Source organism: Rhinoderma darwinii, chromosome 8 (assembly GCF_050947455.1).
Source record: "Rhinoderma darwinii isolate aRhiDar2 chromosome 8, aRhiDar2.hap1, whole genome shotgun sequence".
Classification (NCBI taxonomy): Eukaryota; Metazoa; Chordata; class Amphibia; order Anura; family Rhinodermatidae; genus Rhinoderma; species Rhinoderma darwinii.
Genome location: NC_134694.1, coordinates 120,358,979 through 120,381,783, shown reverse-complemented (window position 1 = coordinate 120,381,783; position 22,805 = coordinate 120,358,979). Strand labels below are relative to the sequence as shown.

Sequence of the window (22,805 nt, the reverse complement as noted above, 5' to 3'; positions counted from 1 at the left end):
TCATTGGAGTCAATGAATAACGGCTCCAATTACGGCCAAAGAAGTGACAGGTCACTTCTTTGACGCGGGCGTCTATTTACGCGCCGTCATTTGACAGCGGCGCGTAAATATACGCCCCGTGTGAACAGACAAACGTCTGCCCATTGCTTTCAATGGGCAGATGTTTGTCAGCGCTATTGAGGCGCTATTTTGGGACGTAATTCGGGGCAAAAACGCCCGAATTACGTCCGTAATTAGTGCGTGTGAACATACCCTAACAGATACACGTAAGAAACATTCCGGGGCCAGAAGGGTCTGGTGTTTGTTTTCCCCTCCCCAATCTTTCCATGACTCTTGGATAAATTCCCCACCAATGCATTTCCTAGTCCTGCACTGTTTCAGGCCACCCAATAGCAAAGGGAATGAAGCAACCGGGGCTGGGCCCGCTGTCTCCAAGGGCCACCAAAGAAGCCTCATGGTTTGATTTTATGGTATGTACGACTTCCTCCAAACGCCCAGCAATTTCACACGAATATATAGAAGCCCTTCAGCAACTTGACAAAAGGACAACTTAAAAATTGCAGTATCGCTGCGTGGAGCGCTCAGGTTTTTTCTAACTACTGCAGATGTTTTCGTTTTGTGATCTTTGGTTGTTACATCGTAACAATTGTACATTTGAAAACATCCCATTCACACAATGCAGCAAAAATACATTTTACCTGCACTGATCAATTGTAGCAAACTATGAGGACACGGCAGAGACTTGTGCTGCTGCTGTGTAAAACTCACAGAGGATTGTCTAGACTGAATACAATTGTAACAAAACCTCAGCTGTGAGAATTACTAGTTCAAGACAGGTTTTCAGCCTCTAGTTGTAAAGAATGCCCCCATTCACTGACAGCAAGCAGAAAACTTGAAAAAAGTGAGGAATTGAAAAGTATATTAGAAAGTTGCAGAAATGTTATTACAGACACGAAGTGGCTGAGCGCTCACACGAGGGCTTCAGCAGCTTCGTTCTAGCGATTGGTGGGGGTCTCAGTGCTCGTACCCCCACCAGTCCAAACTTCTGACGTGTCACTATGACACGTCAGAAATTTGCCAAACGTTTAGCTAAGCTTTAAAGGGTAACGAAACATTTGACAAACTTCTAACATGTCATAGTGACAAGTCAGAAGTTTTGATTGGTGGTGGTCCGAGCACTGAGACCCCCACCAATCGCTAAAACGCGTCTGTTTCGTGTCTGTTTGGCTTCTTCCAGAAATCAATTTAATCAATGTAGAAAGTCTATGAGCCCGTACACCGGTACATCGGCTTTCCAGAAAAAGCTGAACAGAAAAGAAGCGGCTGAGCGCTCACACGAGAACTTCTGCCCCTTTGTTTCAGTGCTCGGACCCCCACCAATCAAAACTTCTGACATGTCACTATTTGTCGAACATTTAGTTGCACTTTAAGCTTTAGTTACGTCAGACTGCACTGGCCCTTTAACTCCTTTATAATCTCCGTCTTTATGATGGAGAAACGTGGTGGTCCTTGGAAGACGTTTTCCAACTTCTTGCCGACGATGAGTTAATTGTCCTCGAATAGCAGCGACAATAACATAAGGTGTGAGAAAGTCTAATTAGCGCTGTGTACACATTCGTTAGGAGCGCGCGGTATGTGGCCGCTAACGTCACCGGTTATTTTTGAGTTAAGTTGATGAAAATCTAAGAATATAGGAAGATTTTATTTGTCTTCTGCAATCTGTTTCTCATGTGAAATTTGTTGAAATTCATCAACAAACTGCGAAAAAAAACCCACAGAAAAATATCCCCAAGATATATCTTAATTATGCGCTAAGTGACAACCAATGTGGACGCCATTACAGGAGATGTCACCCATCTTTTCTCAGGCTCCTGACTGGCTAACCTACCTAGATATACACAGAGAAGTTCTCCGTCCCCATACTGCTACATAGACATATTTGAAATTTAGGAGTTTCTCATCCAGCTTTCTCAGACTCCTGAGATGTAAATCCTTCCAGTTATATGATGCGGTATCACTGCATAACTAGACAGAATTGTCATTCAGGAGCCTGGGAAAGCAGTGCCAGTTGGTTTACGGGGGCTCTTATTCAGCACAGGCATAGTTACCGCTCAGGAGTCTTGGAAAGCTGCATGAACACCGCAAAGCTCCAGTAACCACAGGGTCTCTTACCCACCTCTCTCATATTCCTGAAATGCAATCCTTTTTATGCAGTTTACCGTATTTCTGCATGACCATACAAATTTGCTATTCAGGAGCTAGGAAAGCTGAGTGATAACCAACGCAGCTTCCCTTACAGTAACCACAAGAACACTTCTCCACCTTCCTCATACCCCTTATATGCAATTACGGCTGCTTATGCAGTATACAGTATCTCTGCAAAACCATCCAAATGTGCTATACAGAAGTCTGGGAAAGTTGGGTGAGAAGCAACAAAGCCCCCGTTTCAGTAACCACAGTGATTCCTACCCATCTTTCTCTGTTTTGACTTTTTGTTCGATTTTTTTAGGTGGAAATGCCTTTTAAATTACGTTTCTTTAGAACAGAATAGACTTGTTTCGTCCCTGTGTAAATTCAAAATGTGGTGACAATTTCCATAAAAATTTCTCTTTTCAGGCTCCGCTGCCGTTCTAATGCAGCTTTGCTTTCAGTCAGCGTGTACACCCGCCAGACCCTAATGGAAAAAAGTGAAACCAGCGCAGCTTCCAGCGGTACTCGTGGAGGACGCTCCATCACTGACACCGCTCCATCACTGACACCGCTCCATCACTGACACCGCTCCATCACTGACACCGCTCCATCACTGACACCGCTGCCACACTTCCACGCCGAGACGAGCTGCTCAGAATGTCTGAAGAAATCAAAACAATCCAAGAAGCTGCAGGTTGTGTAAAACGCGTCTCGAGACTCGTATATCAGGATACAATGTACAGATGTAGCCATCTTTAACTTGACACGGGCAAGAAACTTTAACTTGACTTTTTCAATAGTTGTCAATGAGTTAGTGATACGTCACTTACGCTGCTGCAAGTTATCAGAGTGAAGATAAGGTTCGCTCCATTTGTATCAACTCCTCCAGACATTCAGAACGTTTCCAAAACAATTTCTAATAATATAAATAAAACTGGATAGAAAGGAAGAACAGGAGATGACGGCAGTATAGGAAAACGCTCCGCGCCACGGTAGTGCGCTTCCCGGGTGATTCCAGGGGCTCGATGAACGCACTATTCACAAAAGCGGGACACGATTCCTGCTCCCCATTCTAATCTATATGGCCCGGAATATTCAATAATCCACCAGAATTACAAGATGTCTGTTACAATAGGTCAAATGTAGTAGAACTGAGTGTAAAAGATGCAGCAGAGCTTGATTAGATGTAGCAGAATTGAGTGGAAATGTAGTAGGTTGTGTAGCCAGTGGCGGATCATCATTAGAGCGGTTCGGGCGGCCGCCTCGGGCCCAAGGCTCCCGGGGGGCCCATGGCCGCCGAACCGCACATGACCACACGGGCCCCCCTCATGCCCGGTGGCATCGCTAGCACCGGAGGGGGTCCTTGTGCTAGCGGCAGCCACATTCATTTGTATCTGAGTCCTCAGGACTCAGATACAAATGAATATTATAGGCTGCAGGCCACGTTCGGCTTGCAGCCTATAAGGCGCTGGAAAGACTCCCTGTGCAGGCCGGCGTGATGCGGTCACTGCATCATGCCGGTCTGCGCATGCGTCTAGTCCGTCCACATGCGTCCAGTTGGAGCGGCCACCACGGAGCAAGGTAAGTAAAATACATATCTTTTTTTTAGGTGGGGGTAGCGCTGTGTATATATTCAAGGAGGGGGGGGGAGTGCTCCGTTACACTATATACAAGGTGGAGTGCTGGGTGGCCCTATATACAAGGGGGAGGGTGGCGCTGTGTGGGCCTATATACAAGGGGGAGGGGAGTGCTGTGTGTCCCTATATACAAAGGGGGAGCGCTGTGTGCACTATATACAAAGGGGGAGCACTGTGTGCACTATACACAAGGGGGGAGCGCTATGTGGCCATATATACAAGGGGGGAAGTGCTGTGTGACCCTATATACAAGGGAGAGGGGAGCGCTGTGTGGCACCATATACAAAGGGGGGAGCGCTATGTGGCCCTATATACAAGGGGGATCGCTAAGTGGCCCTATATGCAAGGGGGAAGCGCTGTGTGGCCCTCTATACAAAGGGGGAGCGCTGTGTGGCACTATATACAAGGGGGGAGCGCTGTGTGGCACTATATACAAGGGGGGGAGCGCTGTGTGACACTATGTAAAAAGGGGGAGGGATGTGTAGCACTATATACAAGAGGGGGAGGGCTGTGTGTCGCTATCCCCAGTGGTATGTGTGGCGCTCTTTACAGGGTGGCTCTGTGGCTCTATTTACAAGAGGGGGAGGGCTGTATGGCGCTATCAATAGAGGGCTGTGTGTAACACTCTCTATGGGGGGGTGGTGCTAGCTATAGGGGGATGTGTGATATATACAGGGGGCTGTGTGTGGCACTACGTACAGGGGGCTGTGTGTATGTGGTGTTTTACAGTGTATGGTATTATTATATTCAGGCGCACAGTGTGTGGTATTATTATATTCAGGCGCGCAGTGTTTGGTGCTATTATAATTAGGGCCACAGTATGTGGCACCATGATAACTTTATTTTCATTTATAGGTGTGGAAATGTTGGAAAAGTGAGGAGCCGAAGACATCTGAATGGCAGATTTCTTCAGAAATGAGTCATGGTCAGGAGAAGTCGTTATGAGCTCTGGACCGGATGGAGAAGAAAAGAGGAATAAAACGACTAGAATCTGAAACGCCGTCACCTGTGAGTCACTAGATTTATAGAGAATCTGTCACCTCTCCTGACATGTTTATTATAAGAAATCCTTGTATTTCACAAAAAGTCTTCCTGCCGTCCAGGACTGATAGACAATTCCCTTTGTCAGGAGGACGTGTCCCTGCACAGTGTTATCCTGTCAGTATGCAGGGACACAGCCCTGTGACAAGGGGAATCGTAACACCCATTTGTTAATGCTTGCCCAAAAAGTTAGTGTTAAAAATAGTTACGGTGCGGCAGGGCGGCGGTGCGGAAGGGGGGCCCAAGTTTGGGTAACAGCCCAGGGCCTATGGTCTACTTAAGCCGCCACTGTGTGTAGCATAGCTTAAAGTGTCAGATGTAGCAGAACTCTGTGTGTCAGTTGCAACAGAGCATGTTAAGATGTAGCATAAATGTATCAGATATAGCAGACCTCAGTGTGTCCAACGTAAAGAAGAGGCTGGACGCAGCCTGCAGGGATTAAGGGAAGCCGACATGACCGTCCTGGTAGGGAAAGGGTTAATTAGGTGAGGGAGAGTTGGAGGGAGTTGGAGGGGGGACGGGGAGGAGTTAAGGGGGACGGGGGCCGTTACTGAGCTTCCCGCTGTTTTTCGGCATTGAGCCGGAAGCAGCGGGAGGAGTAACACGAAAAAAGTAAGCTCCCCGTTGCCCGCGCTTCTCAGCATGGCAGAGACATTAATGTTAGAGCGGCTGCGTGCCGCTGCTGTGCACCACGGTCCCGGATGGCTAGAGGAGACCGTGGCTGCAATAACTAGGATCCCGGACGCCGTTTCGCCACGTCAGGCCCGGCGTTCGGGGTCTGTTGCAGGGGACAGGCTCCCCTCCCCCGGCCCCCTTACAAGCATGGCTATGGCGGCGGGGGGGGAGCCGGCAACAACCGCTCCTGCGCAGAGCAGGCAGAGAGCGTTGCCGGGGGGGACGGCGACTCAGGCCGGGTCGACCCGTCCCTCTCGGCGGTCCCGACCTCCAGAGCGCCTCAGTCCGGAGGCAGTCCCGCGGACACGGCGTCGCAGAGGGAGCCCGATCCCGGACGCTGCAGGCCAGGCAGCGGGGAGGACCGCCCCTTCCCAGGCCCTGCGTCCTGGCAGGAATCCCAGGCCGCGACGGGGTCCGGCGGTAAGCAGGGAGTCGCAGGCTGGGCTCCCTGTCACCCCTCCCCCATCAGATGGAAGATTTGGAGGACAAGGTACGGCCGCCCCGCCTGGTGATGTTCCGGCCAGGGGGCAGGCTTCGTCAGGATCGTCTAGACGGACGCCTAGATCTGCAGCGACGTCGAGGCAACAGGTCCGGTCGGAAGTCTGGGTCCCGGCGGTCGGGCGGCAGGTTGCCGGCCCATCGGTCAGCGCGTCTTCATCCCCGTTCCGAAGATGTCGTTGGGATGGACAGTCGTCGGCGAGAGAAGAGCTGGAGGAAGGTGAACTGGACGTGTATCGTCGAGGTCAGGATGGTCCGGCTGACGGGAACACAGCGCCTGTGCAGCCCGGTGAGTGTATAACTCCATCATTGTCTTATACAGCGATTTTTATGTCGGGTGTCGGCGGGGGGGCTGCTAGCATTGCATCGGGGGCCGGTAGTGGCGCGGGCGGACGCGACGGAGCGGGTCTGGCGGACTTAGTGGGTTGCTTACGGGAGCTGGTGGGGCGCCTAGATAGGGCCGCGGCGCCGGTAGTCACGGAAGTGTCCCCTGCGGTAGTTTGGGAAGGCCCCAGGGACGTGGGATCGTTACAGGCGCGGCCCGTGACGGCGGTGAGAGAGGCGGTCGCGGTGTCGGTACAGACCGAGGCACAAAAGGATGGCGATCGAGTGCGTATTGATGATCGTGCTCGGGGGGAGGTGTACGTTTGTTTTGAAGGTACGTTAGGGGCGCATTTAAAGCAGGAGGTGCGCGAGCGGATCTGGAAGGACGAATATGTTGAGATTTTTTCTCTCTTGCCGCTCGCTAAATTTAATTTGGATAAGGGCAAGCGGGACGAGAGTAAAAAGGACGAGGAGGAACGGCGGCGGTATAGGCTTATCCCGCAGACTTTCGTTAATTGGTCGCACATTGTTTTGTTATTTTGACGCCATTGGGGAGGCTCATAGGGCGTATGGGGGTCAGGCGTGGCTGCGATACGATGAGCAATTCCGTCAGCGGAAGGCGGTTCGGCCGGCGATTCGGTGGGACCAGAAGGATATTGCTCTCTGGTTACGGGTTACGGCTCCGGTTAGGCAGTCCTTTCCCGGGAGCTCCGGCCAGGGAGGCCAGTCTAGTCAGGTTGGACAAAGCGGCGGGGGGAAGGCGGGGTTTTGCTGGCAATTTAATGAAGGTCAGTGCAAGTTCGGGGCCACGTGCAAGTTCAAGCACGTGTGTTCCGAGTGTAATGGTGCATCACACGGGGCGGCAAAATGTCTGCGGAAAAAGAGGTCAGGGAACCAGCCCGCCGCGGCTGGTCAAGGGGGTGTCGCCGGTGAGGGTGGAAAAGATGGCCCCTTATCTAAATGAGTATCCGGATAGGGCGGCGGCTAAGTTGCTTTACGAAGGGTTTCGTGTTGGTTTTGTTATTCCTCCGCCTCCTTATGAGGTTCCGGTTACGCGGAGGAATTTAAAATCGGCTTACTTGCATGCAAAAGTCGTGTCGGAAAAGTTGTTAAAAGAAGTTTCGTTGGGCCGCATGTCGGGGCCGTTTGTTGAGTCGCCGGTAAAAGATTTAGTTGTGTCCCCGTTGGGTATTGTCCCTAAACGCGAGCCCGGAAAATTTCGTTTGATTCAACATTTATCGTATCCCAAGGGTTCGTCGGTAAATGACGGGATTGATCACGAGTTGTGCTCCGTAGTTTATACCTCATTCGATAAGGCGGTGGGGTTAGTGCGGGCTGCGGGTCCAGGGGCGCTGCTAGCAAAAACCGACATCGAGGCGGCGTTCAGGTTGTTGCCGGTTCATCCAGAAAGCCAACGGCTGTTGGGTTGTTTTTGGAATGGGGCTTTTTACGTGGATCGGTGCCTTCCGATGGGGTGTTCCCTTTCTTGTGCATACTTCGAGGCGTTTAGTAGCTTCGTGGAGTGGGTAACGAGGGGAGTATCCGGGGTCGACTCGTTGATCCATTACTTAGATGATTTTTTGTGCGTTGGCCCGGGGGGTTCGCCGGTTTGCGGTAATTTGCTTCATGCACTACAGAAGGTGGCGAGGGATTTTGGGATTCCTTTGGCGCCGGAAAAAACGGAGGGCCCGGTAGCGACGATTTGTTTTTTGGGAATCGAAATAGACTCGGTGGCAATGGAGTGTCGTCTCCCGGCGGATAAGTTGGGTGCTTTGAGGCTGGAGGTTCGGCGGGCTTGTAGAATGAAGAAAATGACACTGAGGGAGCTTCAGTCGCTGCTGAGGAAGTTGAATTTCGCCTGCCGGATTATGCCGATGGGGAGGGTGTTTGGTAGGAGGTTGGCGGCGGCAACGGCGGGAGTGCGTGCGCCGCATCATTTTGTGCGGCTCAAGGAGGAGCACCGAGCTGATCTTCAGGTTTGGGATGACTTCTTGGGCCAGTACAATGGTCGCTCGCTATGGATGGCCCCAGCGCAGGATACGAGTGATTTGAATATTTTTACGGATGCGGCTGGGGCGGGCGGTTTTGGAGCTTACGGGGGAGGTCCGTGGTGCGCAGGTCAATGGCCGGCTAGCTGGGTGTCCAGTGGACTCACGCGGAATCTGGCCCTGCTCGAGCTGTTTCCCATCGTGGTGGCGGCTACCATTTGGGGGGACAGGCTCAGGGATAAGAAGGTCCGTTTTTACTGCGACAACATGGGGGTGGTGCTTGCCATTAATAACATCACGGCGTCCTCTCCTCCGGTAGTTCAATTGTTGCGACAATTAGTGTTGGTGTGTTTGTCGTTGAACGCGTGGGTGGTGGCGGTGCATGTCCCGGGTGTACGGAATTGTATCGCTGATGCTCTTTCTCGCTCGCAGTGGGACCGGTTTCGGCAATTGGCAACGGGAGCGGAACGTCTCGGTTTGGCTTGTCCGGAGCATCTTTGGGATCTGGTATCGGTCCCGTAGAACAGCTGTTACAAAGGTCTTTGGCGCGCACGACGTGGAGTGCTTATGCTGCTTGTTGGAGGCAGTGGGAGGAGTGGGTAAGAGAGTTGGGTGACGTCAATACGGATAGAGACAGGTTGGTGGCACTTTTGTACTGGTTAGGGGACGCCTGGGAGGCAGGGTTTTCAGTGGCGAAGGTGAACCGGTTCATATCTGCGGTGGCGTTTGGGTTTAAGTTGAGGGGCTTTCAGGATGTATCGAAGGAATTTCTGGTATCGCAGGCTTTGAAGGGGTTGCGCCGAGGTAGGGTGGAGGCGGATAGTAGAAGGCCTGTGTCGTTTGCTTTGCTTAGCTCGTTGGGCGGTTCATTAGCATCGGTCTGTCGTTCTTCAGACGAAATGGATTTGTTTCGGTTGGCTTTTTCGTTAGCGTTCTTTGGAGCATTTAGAATAGGTGAGTTGGTGTCGCCAAGTACCAAACAGGCAGGGGGGCTGAGATCTGGGGAGGTGAGCCTATTCGCAGATCGGCTGGAGGTATGGTTGCGTCGGTCAAAAACTGACCAAGTAGGGAAGGGTAAACTGATAGTTTTGTTCGCCCTCCCGGGGTCGGTTATGTGCCCAGTAGAGTGCATGCGGGGTTTTACGCAAAACAGGGGGTCTCCAGATTTGCCTTTGTTACGTCATGTGGACGGGTCGTTTTTATCCAGGTTTCAGTTTGGAGCTGTATTTAAAAAATGTTTGACGGCGGTTGGTGTTGCGGTAGGCTCATATTCATCTCATTCCTTCAGGATTGGCGCATCAACAGAAGCGGGGCGCTGGGGGTTGGATGATGAGGGGGTGAGGCGTATTGGTCGTTGGGAGTCTAACAGGTTTAAGTCCTATGTCCGCCCCCATATGTTATGATTTTTGTTGTTTACGCTTTACAAATGTTATATGGTGGTGCCTAATTGTTTTTTCCGTTTCAGATTCGCCTCCGTGTTTGGTGTGGTTGATGGGTCATTCTTACGTGCACTGGGGGGCTTTGAGGGCGGACGTCTGCCCGGATGGTCGCCAGTTGCGCATTCCGCGACAGGATGCGGTTGTGCATTGGCTGGGATTTAGAAGTATGTCATGGAGCAGGGTGTTGGCGGAATTCCAGACATATGCGCGGCTTGATAGGGTTCCGGAGGTCTTAGTGTTGCACGTGGGTGGGAATGACTTAGGAGTCCGCCCCTTTCGTGAGTTGGTGCGGGATATCAAACATGATATGTTGTGTTTGTGGGTATCTTATCCCAAGTTGGTGATAGTGTGGTCGGACATAGTCCCAAGAAAGCATTGGCGGTTAGCTAGATCTGTGGAGAGAGTCAATAAGGCTCGCATTAAAGTTAATCGGGCGGTGTCCCGTTTTGTGGCAAAAAACGGGGGCATTTGCGTGAGGCATAGGGATTTGGAGTCAGGAGTGGGGAATTTCTGGAGGAGTGACGGGGTTCATCTGACCGAGGTTGGCATTGATCTTTGGAGCTTGGTGATAGCAGAAGGCATAGAAAGGGCGGTGGTGGTGTGGAGGAACTCACAGGCTTAAGGTGGTCAAGGCCTGTTTCGCTGTGGCGGGGGGAGTCCTTGAGGCCAGTCAGTACAAAATGGTGGGGGGGTCGCATCGGGGGTATGCGTCCCCCAAAAAAGGTACATGGTTGAAGACTTCATCAGGTGTTATCCCTTTGAAGTGGTCTTCTGGTAGAAGGTATATCACTTGAAGGCTTCATCGGGTGTTATCCCTTTGAAGTGGACTTCTAGTGGTCGGTATATCACTTGAGGGCTTCATCGGGTGTTATCCCCTTGAAGTGGACTTCTAGTGGTTGGAGCCATCTGCAGAGGTGAACGGTGCTTCCGAGCTGGTTTACGGCTGGAGGTAATTGGTGGTTTGCAGATGGCTAATTCGGTGTGTTCTTAAAAAAGGAATATCTGAAGGGGCTTCAAGGACTTCCTCTGCTCGGGTTAATGTTAACGTTAAATTGTTATTTACGATTCTGACCCATGTTGGGTCATGTGAATTATTAGGAGGAATTCTCCGGTGGATTCCTAACTAGTTATCCGAATGTTTCGGATTTAAATTGTTTTTATAAAACTGTGAAATTAATAAACGGCTGCTGTGGCCATTTCACATCCAACCTCGGTGTCATGTGTCTTTACTAAAGTGGGGGTGGTGGGATAGTATGGTCTAAGGTTAACACACGACTCTACTTAGGCAGGTCATGTAGGTCAGTGTGTCAGGTGAAGTAGAGATGCTGCAGTGTTGAGCCTGTATGATGAAGTAGAGCTGAGTGTGTCAGGTGCAGTAGGACATGTAGAGATGCAGCAATGTTGAGTATGTCTGATGTACTAGGGCTGTGCTTGTCTGATGCAGCAGAGCTAAGCCTGTGAGATGTAATCACGCATATATAGATGAAAAAAAGCTGATCAGCAGACGGAGAGAGTGACAAATGCAGCAAAGTTTAAAGGGTAACTAAATGTTCAACAAACATTTGATTGGTGGGGGTCCGAGCACTGAGACCCCCACCAATCGCTAAAATGAAGCAGCAGAAGTGCTCAGGTGAGTGCTGAGCTGCTTAGTTTCTGTCGGCTTTTTCCGGAAAGCCGATGTCGCAAAGTACGGGCCCATAGACTTTCTATTGAGTCCGTACTCCGATACATTGATATCCAGAAAGAGCTGATCAGAAACAAAGCGGCTCAGCGCTCACCTGAGCACTTCTGCTGCTTTGTTTTAGCGATTGGTATTGATTCATCGGTACCAGTTCTGGCATTTTTTTAAATAATGTCCTTATTTTATAGTTCAGGTCATTACGAATGCAGCGATACCAATTTTTAATTCTTTTTTAACAATGTTTTTTTGGCCCACACAGGGACTTGAACACGTGATCGCTAATACACTGCCCTTCTTATATAGCGCAGTGTTTTATTTGATGCCTGTCAGTGGTACACTGCCTCTGGTCTAATAGGCTCACGTCCGTGGCAGGCTTAGCAGCCTTTGTTATGCCCCCTGCTGCCATGGCAAACCCTCAGCACTGCATGATCATGTCACAGGGGCGCCGATGGGCTGAGAATGTGACCCCTACCTGTCAAACTCCTTATATGCCAAGGTAGCTATTGACCCTGGCATCTAAGGCATTAAATGGCTAATACAGCTGACACCAGCTTCTAATAACACGTGATCAGCTCTTTAGCCCATGCCATACGAGTACCGTACATGTACAGCAGCTCGCCTCACATGAGCAACTTGCTGCCCATTCCATATACTGTAGATATATTTATATATGGCACAGTGCGGGAAGAAGTTAAATAGTTATCATGAAGCACAAGTAAAAGCGATGAATAGCAGCTCTGCTACATCTGTATTTTGCAGAATAACTGCATTTACAGAGAAATGATTATTATTTGCTGGTAAAGTGCTGCACATACAGCGGACATTATTGCAGATGTAGAGATGTATGCAGATAATAGCTGTACAATCGGCTCGTTCTGACATCAATACTCGCCAGTTAAATAGAATCATCTCCACATTGCAGAGCAGCCTCAGCCCCCCACTCTCTGTGCCCCTCATTCTCCTTCTTGGTCTCCTTCTTTAGTACCATAAATTATCCAAAAATTATCATTTATGATGTGATTGTTAAGGGGGTTGTCAAGGATTTAAAAAAAATGCTCTGTTTTTTCTTCTTTTTTTTTTCAGAAACAGCACCACTATTATTTTTTGGCTGTGGATGGTACAGCAGCTCATCCCCACTTAAAGAGAACCTTTCACATCCCCATACATGTGCAGCTGAGTGCCGCATGTAATGGGGAGGGCTGCACAAACCCTGGGGCACTTTACATTTTTTTCTACCTTCCTCCGTTATTTAGATATCGGTGCCGTTATATTTGGCACCCGATATTTAAATAACCCCCTGAACTGTCAATGGGGCGTGTACTGGCAAGGGGGCGTGTTACTATGGCTGTGACACTGTCCAATCAGATACGGACAGTGTTACAGCAAGAGCGAGGAAAGAGGAGAGAGGGTGCGTGCGCGCACACACTGTCACTCTTCAGCTTTCAAGATCAGTCTTCTGCCGAACTGGCAAGGGGGCGTGTCACTGCTGCGGACAGTGTGAGAGCTGGGGAGTGCTTGCTCTGTCTGTAGCAGAGACACGCCCCCTTGCCAGTTCGGCAGACAAAATACAAGACTGATCTCTCGCAAGAGCTGAAGAGAGGAGAGCGCGCATGCCCGCTCTCCTCTCTCCAGCTCTTACACTGTCTGTAGCAGAGACACGCCCCCTTGCCAGTTTGGTAGGAGACTGATCTTGAAAGCTGAAGAGTGAGAGCATGCGAGCGCTCGCGCACACTCTCACCTCTATCCTCGCTCTTGCTGTAACACTGTCCGTATCTGATTGGACAGTATCACAGCCACAGTAACACGCCCCCTTTCCAGTACATGCCCCATTGACTGTTCAGGGGGTTACTTAAATATCGGGCGCCAAATATAACGGCACCGATATCTAAATAACGGAGGGAGGTAGAAAAAGAATGTAAAGTGCCTCAGGGTTTGTGCAGCCCTCCCCATTACATGCTGCACATTTATGGGGAGGTGAAAGGTTCTCTTTAAGTAAATGTGGCATGCCTGCAATACCAGACACTGCCCATGGACAAGGGTGGCACTGTTTTGGGAAAAAATATGTTCTTCTTTCTAATCCTGAACAATCCCATTAATTATACTCACGCTTAGCCCATAAAATGCCAGTCCTGCACCCAACTCAGTTTAGGCCATAAACTGCTTAGTGAAGTCTAGACATTTAAAATGAAGCTACTGCCAACCCAGTAACTTCAGGCCACAAATATTTTTATTAAATGCAGAATTCAGAGACTGATTAGGACCGAGCTTAACATTTTTAGTAACACTTGGCATCTAAAATCAACCCACAAATTTTCTCAGGCCCCTCAGTCTTTCTGGCACACACTAAATTCTGTATTGCCAGTCGGTCCCTGTCTACACCCTGCCTGGCACAAGCTCTACAGACAATTCTGTCAATTGGTTCCATACTAAAGTGTAGCAGGATGGTGTGTGTGTGTGTGTGTGCGTGTGTGTGTGTGTGTGTGTGTGTGTGTGTGTGTGTATGTGCGTGTGTGTGTGTGTGTGTGTGTATGTGCGTATGTGTGTGTATATGTGTGTGTGTATGTGTGTGTGTATGTGTGTGTGTGTGTGTGCGTGTGTGTATATATATATATATGTGTGTGTGTGTGTGTGTGTGTGTATGTGTGTGTGTATGTGTGTATATATGTGTGTGTATGTGTATATATGTGTGTGTATTTGTGTGTGTGTGTATGTGTGTGTGTGTGTGTATATGTGTGTGTGTATGTGTGTGTGTGTGTGTGTGTGTGTGTATATGTGTGTGTATATGTGTGTGTGTATTTGTGTGTGTGTGTGTGTGTGTGTATATGTGTGTGTGTGTGTGTGTGTGTGTGTGTATATGTGTGTGTGTGTGTGTGTGTGTGTGTGTGTGTCTGCCCCTGGTATACATCTATGGACCATATCTTGATTAATCCAACCCAAGATTGTTAATCAAATTAAGTAAAGATGTAGGAGAGCTGAGTTTGCAGTTTGGCATGATGTGTCCTGATATCATGATATGCTACCTGTGATTTCCCTGAATATTTTAAGGCCTCATCTGTGGCGGATTAAGTAGACCATAGGCCCTGGGCTGTTCCACAAACTTGGGCCCTCCTTCCCCACCGCAACTCAGCCGTGTCTATAGTGAACACCACCTCTCTGTGAGAGCATTGACAAATGGGTGTTACGATTCCTCATGTCAAAGGGCTGTGTCCCTTCATACTGACAGTCTCCAACCATAGCTGACTGTATCACACTGTGTAGGGACACATCCTCCTGACAATGGGAATGGTAACATGCATTTGTCTATTAGTCCTGGGTACGCAAACATATGTAGAATACAAGGATTTCCTACAACAGACATGTCCGGAGAGGGGACAGATCCTCCATAGATCCAGTGACTCACAAGTGACGTCTTCTCTGATGGGAGTCGTTCTATTTTCTTCTCCATCTGACGCAGACCGTTATGGCGACTTCTCCTGATGAGACATCTTTGCTCCGCACTTCTGCAGCCATTTCCAGCCTCTATAGAAACACACAAATTTAGACACCAAGGCCCAGAACCATACATTAAAGGGGTGGTCCGGGCACAGACCGGTTTTTCATACTGGTGACCTATCGATGTGCCGGGACAACCCCTTTTACTCAGACTAATACATTTGGACCCCAGGCTAGAGCATAGATTACATACAGACCCCAGACCTTCTAAACTATTGCAGTCCCCAGACCAGACCCCCTAAACAAATACAGACCCGAGAACACGCACCCTAAATAAATACAGACCCTAGAACAAGCACCCTAAATAAATACAGACCCCAGAACAAGCACCCTAAATACAGACCTCCGACCAGACCCATAAATACAGACCCCAGACCTGACCCCCTAAACTAATAATGACCCCAGACCTGACTCCCTAAATATACCCCAGACCAGACTTTCTAAACTAATACAGACCCCAGACCAGTCCCCCTAAATACAGACCCCATAAAATAATAGACCCCAGACCAGACACCTAAATACAGACCCCAGACCTGACCCCTTAAACTAATACAGACCCCAGACCAGGCCCCCTAAATACAGACCTCATAAAATAATAGACCACAGACCAGACACCTAAATACAGAGCCCAGACCTGACCCCCTAAACTAATACAGACCACAAAACAATTCCCCATGAATACAGACCCCATAAACTAATAGATCCCAGACCAGACCCCTAAATACAGACCCCCAGACCTGACCCCCTAAACTAATAATGACCCCAGACCTGGCTCCCTAAATTAATACAGACCCCAGACCAGACACCCTAAATATAGAACCGAGAAATCCTAAATACAGACCCCATACCAGACCCCCTAAATATACAGACCCCAGACCAGACCCCCTAAATATACAGACCCCAGACCAGACCCCTTAAACATACAGACCCCTTAAACTACTACAGACTCCTAAATACAGACCCCAGACCAGACCCCCTAAATAGAGACTGCATAGAGACCCCAGACACCCTAAATACAGACCCCAGACCAGACCCACTAAATAGAGACCGCATAGAGACCCCAGACCGCCTAAATACAGACCCAGACCCCTTAAACAAATCCATGATCCCCTTAGGGTATGTTCACACGCTTACTAAAAAATGTCTGAAAATACGGAGCTGTTTTCAAGGGAAAACAGCTCCTGATTTTCAGACATTTTTTGTGACACTCGCGATATTCGCTGCGTTTTTCACTGCATTTTTACGCCCGTTTTTGGAGCTTTTTTCAATAGAGTCTATGGAAAACGGCTCCAAAAACGTCCCAAGAAGTGTCCTGCACTTCTTTTTCGCTGCGTTTCTTTACGCGGAAAAAAACGCCGCGAAAAACACTCCGTCGGAACAGAGCGCCGTTTTCCCATTGAAATCAATGGGCAGAGGTTTGGAGGCGCTCTGCTTCAGATATTTCGGCCGTTTTTAGGGCGTTTACGGCCCGAAAAACGGCCGAAAACAGGCTGTGTGAACATACCCTTAGGGTATGTTCACACGCAGTGTTTTCAGACGTAATTCGGGCGTTTTACGCCTCAAAATATGCCTGAAGAAACGGCTCCATTACGCCTCCAAACATCTGGCCATTGCTTTCCATGGGTTTTACTGTGTTCTGTTCCCACGAGGTGTCATTTTACACGTCGCTGTCAAAATACGGCTCGTAAAAAGCCGCTCGCGAAAAAGAAGTGCATGTCAGTTCTTGGGACGTTTTTGGAGCCGTTTTCCATTGACTCCATTGAAAAAACGCTCCAATAATGGCCGTAAAATACGCTGCGAAAAACGCGAGTTGTTAAAAAACGTCTGAAAATCAGGAGCTGTTTTCAGGCGAAAACAGCTCCGTAATTTCAGACGTATTTTGCTAAGCCGTGTGAACATAGCCTTATACTTACCTAGCAGCTCACCTCACATCACGTTCTTCTCTCTTGCTGCTGTTCTAGGAGCTGTGGTCATGTGACTTTTATGTCTGCAGGTCCTTTACAGGACATACACAATGCAGTTTTGTCGCGTTTTTTGACGCATTGTACATGGGGCCGGCCGTGGGCCACCGAGAGCATCGTGCCCTGGGCGGCCACCCAAAACGCCCAATGATGATCCGCCATTGGGCCTCATGCACACGACCGTAGTGTTTTTAATGTTTGCAAATACAGATCTGTCATCCGCATATCTGGCACTCTGTCCGCAAATACGGTCCGTAGTGCATCCATATTTACGGATCTGCAAAAAAAAAAGGGAGGCTACAAATGATGTCACCAACATGTCCCAACTCCTCGAAAAGGTCACATGATCACACAGGCGCCATTTTCTTTGGGGAACCCCCTGCCATCGCATAGCAACGCTTTCGCAATTACGGACGGCTCTGGATGAACATCCGTAGCCGTCTGCAATTTTTCACGCGCCCATAGACTTTTATGAGCAAGTCCGTGAAGCAATTGTGGACAGGAGTAGGACATGTTCTATATTTTATGGATCATATATGGAAAGGGGTCCGTGGCCTGTAAAAATGAATGGGTCCGCAGAATATCCGTAATTACAGATTCGTAATTACGGATAAAAACTACGGTTGTGTGCCTGGGAGCTAAAGGTATTTATATGTGACTGTGGTTTGATAAGACAAAGACCTAAAGAATATGCAGAATAAAAGAGGGGACACAATATCTTCAATATCAATTCCCTATCATATGGTTATTGCTGGGGTCTTTTCTGTTACAACTGAAAATACCGCAGAAATTGATTCACCATCAATCTGGCAAATCTGATCCCCGGATTTGCTTTGTGGTGATCAGAAACTGGTAAAACTCATATAACAGATCTGTATCCTCCTCGTAGAATGCAAATCTGCAAACCTTCTCATCTGTAATGTCGTCCTCCACCGTAAATAGGTGTCACGGTCTGTGGACTCACTAGGCCGTACCGCCATAGCGAGGAGGCAGCTTGCCAAACAACAGAGCACCCCAGCAATACAAAGTCCCGCACTAGGGTACCTGAATAGACCAGACAGTGGCCGAGGCTTTGGCACAGATGGAGGTGGGTGGTGCAGGTTATGCCAGACGTGGCAGATGACAGCAGGTGCAGCAGGTTGCGCCAGACGTGGCGGATCACACTGGACGTGGAAGATGTCACTGGACGTGGCAAACGACAGCAGGTGCTGTAGCCACGACTCCAACACTAGTAGGCACAGGAACAAGAACACAGCACGGGATACAGGAACAGGTAATAGGGCACGGGTAACAACTGGAACAGGAAAACACTAAGGGACCATTTGCAAGACTGACATGGGATAAACTAACAACGCTCATGCAAGGATCAGAAGGGCAGGGTCCTTCTTATAGTCCAGGAAATCATTGTAGTTGACTATGATGACTGTCCACATGTGCGCGCGCTGGCCCTTTAAGACCGGGCACGAGTGTGCGCATGCACCCTACGGGACACAGCGGACCAGAGCGGAAGTGAGCCCTGGCGTCTCATAGGAAAGAGATGCGAGCCAGCGCTCACTGATCCATGGCTGCGGGCGTCGGGAGGTGAGTAAACCCGACTGCCCGTGGCCATGGACGCTACAATAGGATTCAGACATAGACTAGAAGAAACTGTGGGGCATTGGTAATGTTCCCAGCAGCCACGCAGAAGACATCAATCACCCCTGTAGTTGAATGGAACAATTTTTTTTTTAATGCAATTGCTTTTTCAGCAATTTTTCAGTGTTGTCCAGATTATCAATGGTCTTCATTTAGGGGTTATTTGAAGTGCAAATCTACGGTAAAGCTGGCCATAGACATGATATAATTCTCATTAAATTGGCTAATACCATTATAGACATACAAATAAAAAAGGGAACATCTGTAAAGGATTTGCCTGACACAGCTTCTGTGTCGACGCCCGTGGTTAATCAGTCTGCATCTGTGCCTAGGTCGGCTAGAGTGACTCGATCTGCTACCACTCAGGCTAGAAGGCTGAGGAGTGGGAGAACCTATCACAGCCTGGCCAGACGGTTCTAGCTCCCGCCCTTGGTCTATGTATACCTTCATTTGCTGCTTGTCCTTTGCCTGTGATTCTCCTGTCTCCTGGCTCTGCTGTTCCTGCTATTTACATTGACCTGCTTCATATTGACCCTGGCTTGATTGACTACTATTCTTCTGCTCTGCTTTTGTTACCACGTGTTCTCCTGGTTTGACTCGGCTCGTTCACTCTCCTGTTGCTCACGGTGTTTCCGTGGGCAACTGCCCCACTTCCCTTTCTTCTGTGTACCCTGTCTTGTGTTGTCTGTCGTGCCCATATTGAGTGTAGGGACCGTCGCCCAGTTGTACGCCGTCGCCTAGGACGTGCAAGTAGGCAGGGGCTGGGTTGCGGGTAGATTAGGGCTCACTTGTCCATCTCCCTACCCCGTCATTACAACATCGCTCTGAAAAAATTCTGTCTTCCTGCAACCACCACTAGAGGGCGCTTATGAGCTTACTGAATACATATATACATTGAACTCAATAATATGCAGTCAGCTCCTAAGCTCCCCCTAGTGGTTAGCTTCAATGTGTACACAGCATTGTGGATGATTTAAAAAAATTAAGGGCAGAAGAGGTGAAATTGTGATCCCCACATTCTTTGAGAAAAATTTTTAGGAGTTTAAATTACATCTCCTGTGAGCAATGATGGGCGCTTCTGACCGCCACAGGCTGTTTATCGGCCCATTTGTTTTACTCGTGGGGAAACTTGGTTAGTTTTGATTTTTTTGTTAAATTCCATTTAGTATAAGATAATAATGTATATAATAATAATTTCTTATATGTCTGTGCAGTATGTACAGGTAACTTGGCCGTCAGTGTTACCATTTTACTTTCCACAGGCTCCTGGCAGGGGAGTGGAAACTTCTGGAAAAGCCATTGATCACACTGGAGTCAGCGGGTAATCTGAACTGCCTGCAGAACTTTAGGGCCAGGAGGAGCAGAGCAGATATTCCTCAGCGTGACACCCTCTGCTATAAAACTTTTACTGGAACGTTTCTAACAGTTTTAAGCTTCTCGGAGAATTTTAAATATCAGGTCTGTAATTGCTGAAATATTTCAGGAGGTAAAAGCGAGACGAGAAAATGCGTCCATATATCCATTCAGCTGTGATTCCTACAAGAAGACGTTTATATACTTTTGTTTTTCAGTAATTAAAAAAAATAATTTTTACAAAAATAATAAACTGAACAATGTGGCGATCATTCGAATTCCCACCCGTCAGGAATACACGAAAAAGATGAAAGGAAAAAACACGACAGTGCCATTATTTACCGCTAATGACACAAAACATTTTTTAAGCGTGAATGAAAAGTATCCGACCAAAGTAGCGGATTTCCATTTTTCGAAATAATCGTATTTTGGTATCATAGACATCATGATTATCATTAGCGACTATAAAATCAGTGGGATATAATCGCTATGCTGCCTCAATACTTCTCTACCATGTCCAGGGCGACACGCGGACTCCATGCAGCTTCATACTACAGAGCTATAGGGACTCCATGTGCCGCACTTTGCTGCCTCTCTACTGCTCTGTTGTGTCCGCGGAGCCCCACAGAGTCCCTGTTGTTCCATACTACAGAGTTGTGTACCACCATATGGTGCGCGGTGCCGTAATACAGCATCCAATGGAACATGCCACACGTTTCAAAATCATCTATATGACTCCGCAGGGCCCCATAGATTTCTATGGGTGCCATATAACATATATAAAGCATAAAGCTGAATTTAATTTTGCGATGCAATTTTACTACATAGAACCAGGAATTATTATATTTGAATGCAGTTTTTTGTGTTAAAAATATATAGCTCCCAATATCCAGGTAAAAAAAAAAAAATCCTAAAATAAAATGTTACATAATAATAATAATAATAATATAAGCAAAATAGTAAAAAAAAAAATATAATAATAATACAATAAAATAATAAGAAAAATAGTAAAAAATAGTAATAAATAATAATAATATGTAATAATAATTGATAATGATTCATACAAATAATAATAATAATCTGCATAAAAAAAATCTATACCCCAAAATGAATGAATGTTCCTTTAATTCACCATAAACAATATCAAAGATCACCTGCTGAGATATATCCTACACACTGAGGCATCACAGATCATCTCTTACCTTTTCTGGGATCTGTTTCCAAAAATCCTTCACAAAAAACAACAGTATTAGAAGTGATATAATCATGAGTAAACACACAGATATGGCAAGAATTGCACATGTCCTTAAATTCCTTTTTTTCGGTTTTGATATTTCTCCCTGAAAAAAAAAAATCCAAAAAGTTTTACTTATTTGCTCATTATTTAAACATTATTTTATTTTACATTGAAATATTGATGCATAAATTTAGCGTATAAAAAATGAAAAGACACAATTTTAAAATGATAACATTGTAAAATAACAAAAAATCTGCTACACTTACAGTTTGAAGACCGTTCTCCATCATTTCGTCTTTCTTTATATTTGGTATTAATACAGTTTGCAAGGCAGGAATAAGTGGCAATGCAGAGGCAGCTATTGTGAAATTTAGACTGAGCTGGCGGGTCCAGTACCACAGGAGGGGATTGTATTTCAGTGACTTAATGATCTGCCATTCCAGATTTTTTTTTTTTTACTAGGAGCGTAATTTTTTTAAGCACAGGAAAATGTTCTAACATATGTAACAATGCAAAGACAAGCACCAAATACACTGTATAGATTCTTAGTGAGAACCAGAGTTTACATACAGAAAAAATATATATTTTCGAATTTATATATATATATATATATATATATACATATTGATATACATCCCCTAGGCGTTTGGGGTGGGTTATGTACGTACATACCATAGAATCAGACCATGCGGCTTCTATAGGGGTCCCCTGGGGAGAGAGGTCCCGGTCCTGGTTAATCCCATTCCCTTTTCTACTGGGTGGTGAGAACTTGTGTAGGTTTCCCCTCTCTGTAGGAACTGCATTTTTAGCAAATAAGGGGATTTGTAGTTGGCCCCTGGAAATGGCTTGGCCTTCTGTCCTAAGTGGCAAAAATGGTACCATAATGGGAAGCCATTTTATATGTTTTCTATAGGGCCCCCTATCGTCTATGTATGGCAATGAGAGTTAGGTTAAAAGGTAACTACTTTTTTAAAACAAGTTTTGATCGGTGGGGTTCAGAGAACTGAGACCCCCACCAATCACTAAAATGATGCAGCAGAAGTGCTCGGGTGAGCGCTGTGCCGCTTAGTTTCCGATCAGCCTTCCTCGCAAAAGCGGAGCGAGCCATGTACCGACTCGTAGACTTTCTATTGCTTCCATGCACCGCTCTGTGGAAAGCCGATCAGAAACTAAATTGCACATCACTCACCCAAGCGCTTGGTTTTAGCGATCGGTGGGGGTCTGAGTGCTCGGACCCCCACCAATCAAAACTCCGGACATGTCAAAAGTTTTTTAAAAGTTTAGTTACACTTAAAAAAAACAACTATTATGCGATGTTAGATTGAGATTTTTATTATAATAATTCACTGAAAAAATTCTACAATTCAAATCAAATTAAAATCTATGCTTCAGGTCAATTCTTGGCAATTTTTTTATTTACTTTTTGTGCCCCCAGAAAATTTTTGGCGTGCTAATTTCTGCTGGGACACAGGTAAGACTGGAAACCTTCACCAATCTGTTAAATCTGGCAGGATCCACCTTCTGTTGCACTTTGGACGCCAAAATGTAAAATGATTTCAAGTGTTTGCCGAATTTAATTAAAAGTTTACATAAGGCATCGTCGCATGGGAGTCTAAGAGCTAGAACCTGTCTCCTAGCAGCTTATTTTCTAAAT

General features: G+C 47.4%; 1 protein-coding gene across 1 annotated transcript in view; it reads right to left on the bottom strand.

The window, feature by feature from the left end:
• The window catches only part of TNMD (tenomodulin), an 88,040-nt gene extending 66,599 nt beyond the window's left edge, over positions 1 to 21,441 (bottom strand). Inside the window, exons 1-2 of the mRNA XM_075836723.1 lie at positions 21,418 to 21,441; positions 21,117 to 21,254 (exon numbers count right to left, since the gene is read on the bottom strand). Of these exons, the coding sequence (XP_075692838.1) occupies positions 21,117 to 21,254; positions 21,418 to 21,441 (162 nt within the window). The remainder of the gene's footprint in view (positions 1 to 21,116; positions 21,255 to 21,417) is intronic.
• Between the last annotated feature and the right edge of the window lie 1,364 nt (positions 21,442 to 22,805).